At 49.5% G+C, this 10,470-nt stretch overlaps 1 protein-coding gene across 1 annotated transcript; it reads right to left on the bottom strand.

The window, feature by feature from the left end:
- Positions 1 to 1,066: 1,066 nt before the first annotated feature.
- On the bottom strand, positions 1,067 to 9,798 carry KLF6 (Kruppel like factor 6). Its single transcript, XM_033209495.1, has 4 exons — positions 9,430 to 9,798; positions 6,153 to 6,726; positions 4,634 to 4,757; positions 1,067 to 4,121 (listed from the first exon to the last, which is right to left on the bottom strand). Exons 1-4 carry the CDS (start codon positions 9,529 to 9,531, stop codon positions 4,070 to 4,072), a joined length of 852 nt encoding a protein of 283 aa, XP_033065386.1. The 5' UTR covers positions 9,532 to 9,798; the 3' UTR covers positions 1,067 to 4,069.
- Between the last annotated feature and the right edge of the window lie 672 nt (positions 9,799 to 10,470).

Raw genomic sequence — 10,470 nt, 5'->3', positions numbered from 1 at the left:
TGTGCTTCGGGGCAGAACACGCCCATGAATCCTGGCAATGATGTCGTCTGCTCCCCACGTCCTGCCCTACCACAACTCCCTCCAAACTGCTGACATTTTGACCACAGTTATAGAAAGAGAATTAATTAAAACTCCTCATCTGGGCACACATCTTAACATCCCCTCTAATTATAAAATTAAAAGCAACCACTGTAAATTCCCTGCGTTTAGCAAAATGAAGAGCTACCAAGAGGAGTGAGCCACCTAGAGTAGAGTATCCTTGTTGTTATAAGAAGCTGGTTCCCACGGAAACACATTGATTTACCCCATTGCTACTGGCTGGCTTGGTGTAATCTGAAAATGGACTCCTACAAGAATCAAATTGTCCTGGTCCACACAGTAAAGCAAAGCTGAGGCTACTTGCTAAACATTGCTCTAAATAACAAAAGGCTGCCTATTTTCAAACAAACTCTACATTTAATATATCTCATTGGCTAAAAAAAAAAAAAAAAGAGAGAGAGGAACTCATTTGGCAATGATACCATCTTTTACTTTCTGCCCTCCTTCACTGCCAGTGGGCTGAGGTCCTGAGAACAGCCCTCTGACCTGGAGTCCCTGTCTCCTCCTCCCCTCCCAGACATGTCTCAGCCAGGTGCGTGGCAAGTCTGGCTGGGGAAGGCAGGCCCAGCTCTAGCTGCAGAACTGGAGCAGGCTGTGGGGGCACAGAAGTGGCAGGGAACCACTCAAGTTTGTCGTTGTGCAGATGCCTCTGCAATGCATTCCCTGGCTTGAGCAATGGAAGATAAAACCCGGCCTGTTTCTCTACTGTGCCCACAGCCTAGGGGCTGTTTCTGTCAGTCCTTGGAGAACAGTATTCGATGCAGTCAGGGAGGGCAATGTCAGGCTTGCCGACATTCTCTCCAGCTCCCAGGACAGGCTTTGGAAAGTGAGAGGAAGGGGCTGAGGTAGGTGAGTGGTTCTCAGGGTTGCACGATGGAGATTTCAGGAGGAACCCAGGGTGATTAATGCAGCAGGAATCTGTTCCAACAACCCCCTTCCCCCCAAAAAACAACCAGACTCAAGATGCTGATAAGAATTCTTTTATGTTATTCCAATAAAAAATACATTCATACAGAAATATAACAATCTTGCAAAAAACAATTTCAAATAAAATCTTGTAAAACAAAATTTTACAAAAATCTTACAAAGATTCTTTAGATAACAGGGTGCTTCCAAAAAAAAAAAAAAAAAGAAATTTCACTAATAGAAATTTTTTTTTTTTAATTTCAAGCAAAAAGTTTCTGCTTGATTGAGGCTCAGTTATCACCTGAACAGAATGTACTTCTTTATGTATGTGCTAATTATGAAAATCACAGGCATTGACAGGTACGGTACCCAGCCCCACCCAGGCAAACCGTTCCGACGTGTTTCATAAGTGAGACAAGCCAGTGCAAGCTTTTTTTTCGTCTTTTGTTTACCTTCTGGCTTAATGGAATTGTTATGGCTAAGCACACAGAAGGCCAAAAAAGGAGTTTTCCAAACCCAGCAAATCAAGTGCTTGGATTCTGAACTGCTGAAAGAAAACTGCACTTCCTCTCTAAGCAAAATGAAATGAGTTCCTTAGGTAAATGTATTCGTCAGCCCAGATTTAAAAAAAAAAAAAAAAAAAAAAAAAAAAAAAAAAACCAGTTATGTGAGCGTTAGTCATTGCTCATTTCCAGGAAGATCAAAGAAAATACCAGCCCAGCCAGACTCACATGTGTGTATATATATATATATAAAGCAAAGAGCCACACCCACAAGCCAGCAGCTGGGTGAAATATCAGCTGTCCACGCTGTGGTATGCCAATTCGGGGAAATTACTCCTCGGAAAAACTGGAAGAATCTACATGCTGGAAAAAATAGCTTCATCTGCATAAAAAGTGTTCTACAAAAGAATCCCTGTGGTTAGCTCACTCTTAGGTTAGATCATCTAATAAGGCTGAAATTCAAAATCAAAACCTTAGTGTGTCCGAGTCCAGCCTGGGTTCCAGCATTCTGTTCAGGCCCCTTTCTCCACGGCCAAAGGTGCCCCATTCCAGACCTGCCCTTTGATGGACAGAGCAGACAGCCCGGAACAGATTCAAGCAAGAAAGTCCTCCGTACATCGTTAAATGAAAGATAAAGCCTCTGTAAAAGTTAGGTTATAGTTTTCATTTTTACCTCCTTTATGGCCATTTTGAAATACTTCTTCACAGGCTGTGGAATTTTCTAGCTAAACATTCTAGTTTCTCCTTTAAAAAAAATATTTATATATTATCTATATATATAATATATATATACACACACATACACATACTATACACACAAATATACATACACAAGAATTCTGCCCACTTTTAAAAAAAGTAGTATACTTTCTGTATTACCAACAGATAGCTAGACAGATATGTGAAACTTGTGCCTTTTAAGCAAATACATTAACATTGGGTTTATTTTTTTATACTTCTGTATCTTTAATATGTGTGAAAATGTTACATATTAAATACAGCCGGTGTGTGATCTATACTATTGTTGTGCAAGGTCTATATGAAAGTCTCAAGGTGGCAGAATTGGTCAGATTTTTCCATTTTCATGTTTTCCATTTGAACACTGACAGTCAAGTTGTCTAAAGTATTGAACAAATACTGACATGTAAAGGGAGTTTCACTCTATGTTTTTGTGAAGGAGGACCTTAAAGAGATTTTTTTTTTCTGTGTTATATGTTGATACAGTACACTGCCAGGTGAAAAAAGAGCCTTAATTAAGCATGCATCGCCCACACCCCTGTATGAGACCCCCACATAAGGGATCGCTTGCGTAAGGCACCATTATGAAGGTCAACAGTGCATTAACAGCTAGAAAACCAGAAATTAGTCCTCAAGGCATAAATAAGAGAAACATAGCTGCATGAGAAAACAGTTTCTAAGCGTTAGTGGTTTTATCCACCCAACTGAGAAAAATTTTAGGTTCTTAGTCTAATGAAACATTAGACCAGCAATTCCTGGCCCCAGCTTTGTGACACTCAATACGTGTCCAACTCCTTCGAAGGGCATCACACAATTCTCCAAAAAGTGACTTCAAATTCAGAATCATTTAAAAATAATCCTGTGTTGCACAATGCCTTTCTGGAAGGGGAGTGTTACAAACTCGGAGGGGAAAAAATATTGTAGATTGCCAGGCCCGGATGGCTAGGGGTCACTGTAATAGACAGATTGGATCTTAGCTGCTCATTAACTGGAATCAGTATTGCAGTCCTGACTTAAAAATGGAAAAGCATATAGTTCCCCAGACCATGCATGACTTTTTGTATTCTAAGGAAAAGTTAAATGGTTGTGTTATATTTGTAAATACACAGCTTATACAATGGGTTACAAATGAGCTATGTTGTAGCGTGTAAAACAAGCTACTTGACACATTGCACATTTAATAGCTGCACCAGACACTAAGAGCTCCTCTCACGCAGAAAACGGGGAGAGACACTCTCCCTCCCCACACCACTCGCCACTCTGGGGTCCTGAGTTCCCACGCCCACCCTCCAAGGTTTTCCTTCTTTTTTTGTTTGTTTTTGTGTTTTTTTGATTTTTGTTTTTTTCTAAGGTGCAGACACCCCCTCCCCCCACCCCCGGAAATGATTGGTGGTCATCTCATCTCATGGTATACTCCTTACACGCAAAACATTCAAACTACTTTTTTTCCATCTCTTGCGGTCTTGCTGACCACAAGGAAAAAAAGTTGGCCTCATCATACAGTCAGTAATAGATCCTCAACATACAATCAACCCAACCATTAACATTCTCAGTGTGCATGCTCACGGCAAAGGCTTAGTTGCCACTCGGAAGGTCGGGTACCAGTGGCGAGTCCAGGATCACCCACATACCATGCACCACGGGTGCTATGCCGCTTCTTACAGGACTGTTTTAGCCCTCAAAAGACCTTCCAAGGAGAGGCCCTGGAGGCAACTGGGTAGGGTGTAGAACGGCATGCTTTGGCTGGAACACGCATCCCTCCTTCCACGGCCGGCTCTCAGCCTGGAAGCCTTTTAGCCTACAGGATCCACCTCTCTGCTCCCTCAGAGGTGCCTCTTCATGTGCAGGGCCAGGTGGTCAGACCTGGAAAAACACCTGCAGGGGCAAAGCAGAAGCACAGAAGTTAGGTTCCCAGCCCTTGCCAGCGTTCCGGACCAGCGCCCTCCCCTCCCTGCCCTGCCCAGCCTAACCCCCTGCAGGAAAGATGTAATTCTCCTCCCAAGCCTCATCAGTGTCTTCAGGGACAGGAGACACCAACTGAGAGGAATGTGAATTAAGAATGTCTCCCATCAGTGGCTGGAGGTTCTTTGGAGAATCGGAACGGACTTCATTTCTAATTCTTCAAATACGAACACTGTCGAAAGGCCCATTTCCAAACACTATCAATAAACGGACTCCAATGGCAGGTGCATCTGGAACAGCTCTTCCTAACCACCGACCATGAGCACACCAGAAACTTTCTAAAAAGTCCCAGGCTTGAAACGAAATGTTCACACATCGGAAACGGCGTGCCTTCCTTCACACGTGCCCTGCACACCTACATAATCCTGGTCATCACATTCCCAAGGCCCCACGCTCCCTGCCCGGCGTCGTCCCCAGGCACGTACCTGTCACAGTGGGAGCATTTAAAAGGCTTGGCCCCGGTGTGCTTTCGGAAGTGCCTGGTTAACTCATCACTTCTTGCAAAACGCCACTCACACCCTTCCCACGAGCATCTGTAAGGCTTTTCTCCTGCAGAGAGAGCACAGGACAAGCGGCCCATGACTTCACTGACCCACAGATAAAAGGGGGAAATTCAACCACACACATAGTGGTGGGATGCCAGGTCAGGGACCCAGTGGCTTCTGGCATGGATAACACACTTCAATGAAGGACTACAACTGGCGGCCTCGGAGAGACGACAGGGGCTCTCTCCTGACCCAGTCTCAGGCCTCCCACTGCTGTCCAAGGGACACAGCTTCGGCAAGGCCCAGGGTGCTGTAATCAAAGTTAACGTGGAAGAATGACCACGCCTCAGACCAGCAAAATGCTTGCGGGACGAGGTGTCAGCCTGCCGGACCCACAGCCCCCGCCAAGGCAGAGCTATTGCTTTCTCTATGGTAACTGTTTTTCCCAAACACACTTCTGTTTCGTACTCACTTCCCTATGGAATGAGTCTCTGCAGTTTCCTCAGGGACGTTCACCTTTCTACCAAGCTGCAGTGAGGAGCTTCTGGAAAGCCCCAGCGCAAGGCCCTGGAATCATTCTCTACATGGCAATCGAACAACCGGGTTGACTTCATTCCTTGGTCAAATCATAAATATGAATTTACTACAAGTGCTACCTGAGAAAACAAAGATGCCAAGCCAATCCTAGGGGATGCTGAGACAGGCCTGGGCCTGGATTTCAGGCCACCCGGATCTCAATCTCAGCTGTCACCAAGCCTGTCTGGGACTGACTCTCAGCAATTTGCTCTCCTACTGATAAGAGTCTGCATCACGTGACCCAGCTCTAAATTTTCTGATTCCTCACCAATTATCCTGGAAACATGTCAAGGTATTTTCAAATGGTACTTTCACCTAAGGTACGGCATTTCATTAAGAAATTGTTTCCAGCGGTATCAAAAACAAAGGCTGCATGAGACACAGAGAAGTTCTCTGGAAACACCCACTGATCAATGCTGCTGCTAACAGAGCAGGCCGGTCCCACCTGGGCCTCGGGTCATCAGCATCAAACCCACACACTCCATGCTGCCCAGCAACCCTCTGTCCTGACCCTTGAGTTTCATTTAGGAAACCCAAGGGCAACTCGAGGTAGCCTTGCGCGTGTGCACCGGTGAAGGGGCAGCGGCCTCGGAACCCGGGCACTGCTACGGGGGGGTGGAGGTTTGGGTGTCCATGGAGAAAAGGATCTAGTCTCTTGTTTAATCTGAAAACTGTTAACGCATTTATCCAACTCAAAAGTCCAGTCTTAGATTCTACTCTGAGCTCCACAAAGACCCAATGCTTTGGCGGAAAACATCTGAGGAAGTGAGGATTTGTCTGCTCTGACCACATCCTGTGGAGCCAGCCCTGGCTCCCTCCAGGGCTGGTGCAATGCAGTGGCGCCCACCAGCGGCCGCCCTCCGGGGCCCGCGTGGGCACTGACCTGTGTGCGTCCGCTGATGTGCTTTCAAGTGGGAGCTTTTGGTGTAAACTTTCCTGCAGCCGTTGAAGTGGCACCGGTGCACCCTCCTCCTGCCGTCGGGCGAAGCATCGCCACTTCCCTTGTCACCTGGCTTCCCCGAAGTCCCGCTGCGCACCTTCCCTGGCGAGGGCAGCTCCCCAGGCACACAACCCCACAGTTGAGAAGGTTCCCTGCTCAGTTCCGGAGAAGATGGAGGCGTGGAGGTGACAGAGGAGCTCAATTTTCCCGAGCTGACCAAAACTTCGCCAATGGGGTCGGAGGTAAACTTGGCGGTGGGAGAGAGTTCCTCGGAGCTGTCAGAGGATTCGCTGCTGACATCTGAGTTCAGGCTGTTGGTCTCTAAGTTGTAACAAAAGCTCGGGCTGATGAGAGTGTCCTCTGGAGGACTGGAAGATACCTTCAGTTCGGATTCCTCCTTTTTCTCCCGAGCCAGAATGATTTTGGTCCACAGATCTTCCTGGCTGTCAAATTTGATTTCTGAGGCTGAAACATAGCAGGGCTCACTCTGGAGGTAACGTTCCAGCTCGAGGCAGGTCTGTGCAAAATGAACCAGAGAAGGCACGTGATTGCTATGGCGACCAAAAGTAAAAGCAAAAGCAATTTCCAAAAACATGCAAGAATGAAGGACAGAGACACTGCTGCCGGCTCACTACAGGGGCAAAACCTTTCATAATTAAGCATCCATGTCCTTACAGAAGTTAGAGGAAATCTGTTTCTAGAATGGTAAGAATTCAGAGGAAAAGTCAGAGGGCGAAACCTCTCCTGGCTTTCCCAGTGTTGGGCCAACGGCCACAATGAGTGATGATTACTAAGCTGGTTTTTTTGTTGTAGTTACCAGTGTTGATGTTTCTCATGAAACCACAGGAACAGAACCGGCCCCACACACATACCCCCCCAACAGGTTCAACCAGATTATCTGACATTGTCAAGAACCATGTGTTTTAAGGAAAGCCCCAGCCATCCACCCTTCACACCCCACAGATACCCGCACAACAGGACAAAAAGACTGCACGGCACACAGCGTGTTCAGAGGGACCCCCTTGGGGACACGGCTGACAACACAGGGCCACACTCGGGGGAGAGGAGACAGCAGCTGTCTGTATTCAGGGGCATCGAATGGAGCTGCAGAAAAACCACCCATTTCCTGTGCAGCCCAGACCGCCTATGTTTTCACAGAATGCTGTTCCCAAGTGCAGGCCCTTGCATGACACAGAACTTTAATTACTTCTACAGTGGTCAGAGAAAAACAAGGAACTTCAACAACAGGAGTGCAGAAATAATTCCAGCATGGCCATCTGCTATTGTGAAGGATGCAAGGGGAAATTACTCCACGGCCCTGCTGGGAGTCCCACAATGAACAAGAACTTTATCTACTGGCCAAGAGTACAACTGCATGAGTCATCACTCTGATTTCTTTCACGCAATGCCAAAGGAGACTTCCTTTTGAAATTCTGATCAGCAGCCAAATAAGGACCCAGTTCAAATGGACATGCAGTGTGGCATGGACAGCGCCCCTTCCCCAGCCCCGCAACCAACCTTTCAAGAAGCTACAACTGCCGAGATCAGCATCCCCTCTCCCCACCATTTCAAACTTTCTAGCCACTGGAAAAGAAAAATGGTAGGAAACATTTTAGAATTAAATTATGTCTGCCCTGATTTTCACGAGGATCAGTTGCCTGCATGTCCATATAAGGTTGTCTATACTACTGGCAATTCTACAAATTTCAGTTTCTACACCACTCTGCTCTGGTGAGCACATCATTTTTCCGGGCAGGGACTATCCCGAGCACAGCCTACCCCAGGGGCTCAGGCTGACTTAGCAGTATGCCTCTCGCCTGCCACAGGCAATCCCTCCCCCTCCCCAGGCTCGCACACGGCCAGTGTGAGCAAGCACACGGGAAAATCATGGTTTCCCCTTTCCCCCGAAACTAGGCGTCTGAGTTACAATGCACACTACAGCGTTCGGAAGAGGGGCAGCAGCGATATATTTTATTGATTTTCCAAAGAAAAAAGAAAAGCCCATTTATGGAGATCTTGTTAAACTTTAATAATCCGGCTAATTTAAAATCTCCATTACGCTGATGAGCACCCGGGACCTGAACGAAGCTCTGGGAGAGTTTAAAAGCCTCCGAAGGCGACCAGGAGCCAGGTCTGGCCGTTTGCCCAAATCCCAAATGCCCGAAGGAAACTACTTAGATCAATTTCAATCACGTCCCAGGGAGCAGCTTCTTTGAGGAGAAAAAAAACAAGAGGGGGAGGGGGAAAAGGCAGGAGAGGATTGTGAACAATTAAGCAGGCGTGTGAAGGTTGCAACATCCTGCATTTCATCCTCCTTAAAGCTTTCGAGGCTTGGAAACCCACAGCCTCTATTTGATCTGGCAATTCACTTTGTGACGAAAAACAAACAGCACAGCAGGGCAGGGAGACAACAGTAAAACCCTCCTGCGTTCGCTGGAGAGACAATGGGACGAGTGTCAGTCTCTCTTCCCTCGGGCGATGCTACCGATAAGCACGGGGACATGGTAAGTTTCTTAAATTTCCAATGCCCCCAAATTCCAGTTCTACGACAACGTCGGAAACCGAGGTCCTTTTTCCCAAGCTAAGACTTGAAGCAGTTTGGACGGGCTCATTGTCACAAGACTGACAAGTCACTGGAGTGTAGACAGTTTTGTTTATTTTTATTTTTCTTGGTCAACAAGAGAAGCACGTAAGACAAATAAGGCAGATCTAGGGGAAATGTTAGGCATTCCAAAGAGGGGAAAACACATTGGAAATGGTCTAGAGTTTTAAAAACGAGAAAAAAAAATAAAAGAGCTGGTCTACGTTCTGCTGGCAAAATGTGATTATTTTTTAAAAAGCCGTTATCTACAAGTACCAAAAAAGCAAAACAAAAACAAAATTCTTAAAAAAAAAAAAAAAAAAAAAAAAAAAACCTTGGCAGGCAGAGCAAGTTGGTCCCCATGACAAGCTCCAGCTGTGGCGTCTGGAGCAGGGACAGGCTCCGAACTCGTGCCAGGGGCTTGGCCGGGCTGCGCCGGGAGTTGGGGCTTCCCTGGGCGGACGCTGCTCGCGGGCTGGAGAATCGATCGGAGGGGGCGCTGCGCCCGCTCCCCCGGTGACAGCCCGGGGCCCGGGCCCAGCGGACCGCAGGGAGCACCGGGTCTGAACCCCAAACAGCCGCCCCGGCCCGCGCCCCGTGACCCGGCGCCCGCAGGAAACCGCGGCCGGCTGCGTTTACCTGTTGCCAGTACTCCTCCAGAGACGGCAGCGCCGAGAAGTAGCCGGTCTCGTGCACTATCTGGAGCTCCTGGAAGATGCTGCACATGGGGAGCACGTCCATGTCGGGCCGGGTCGGACGGAGCCCGCGGTCGCGAGGGCAGCGAGGCGCGCGGTGGGAGCCGGAGCCGAAAGTCTCCCCGGAGCGCAGGTGAAAGTTTCATGCAAACTCCAGGCTCGCAGAGACGCCCGGCTGGACCCTCCCGCAGCCCGCAACGCGCGGAGCCCACACAATATTTGCAAACACCGGACTGACTGCAAACGTAACCCCTGCAAAACTTCCCTATTCAAAGCTCCGCTGCCAGCCTCCCCCTCCGCCCCCGCCTGGCTCCCCCCACTCCCCCTCCCCCCACGTGACTCGCCCCGTGCCCGCCCCGCGCGCGGCCCAATCCCGTGGCTCCCGGCCCGGGGGCTGCGCGCCGATGATGTCAGCTGCGGCCAATCGCGGGCGGCGACACACAGCGGCCCCGCCTGGCGTGACCGAGACTCTCCATCACGGCCCGCACCATTGGTTCAATTCGAACTCTGCTCGTTCTGATTGGAGAGTGGCCTCGCAGGCTATTTTTAGCAGGGTATATAAGGCGCGGGCGGCCGCGCGCCGGAGGAGTCCGCGCTGTGAGGTGCGCGGCCGAGCGCTGTGCTGCGCCCGCGGCCGGGGCTGAGGGATCCGGGGCTGAGGGATCCGGGGCTGGGAGAGCCCGGGCGGGCCGCGTCTCCCGTCCCCAGTCCCGGTCCCCCTTCCCTGCTGCCCGGTCCCGCCACCTGGCGCCCGTCCCGGTCACCAAGCCGGGCCCCATCGCCGCGCGAGCCTCGTTCCGGCAGCACACCCAGCGTGCGGCCGCCCCGTCCTGCTTCTCTCGGCCCTCAGGTCCCGGGGCCGCCCCGTTCCCCCTGTCCCCCTCTGTGTCCGAGGCCGCCCCGTCCCCAGCTGTTCCCTTCTACGCCCGGGGCCGCCCAGTCCCCCACTTTCCCCTTCTACGTCCGGAGCCGTCCGGTCCCCAAC

Source organism: Trachypithecus francoisi, unplaced genomic scaffold, assembly GCF_009764315.1.
Source record: "Trachypithecus francoisi isolate TF-2019V2 unplaced genomic scaffold, Tfra_2.0 Lachesis_group9, whole genome shotgun sequence".
Taxonomy (NCBI): domain Eukaryota; kingdom Metazoa; phylum Chordata; class Mammalia; order Primates; family Cercopithecidae; genus Trachypithecus; species Trachypithecus francoisi.
The sequence above is the reverse complement of the archived record's forward strand: the minus strand, read 5'-3'. Positions and strand labels throughout refer to the sequence as shown.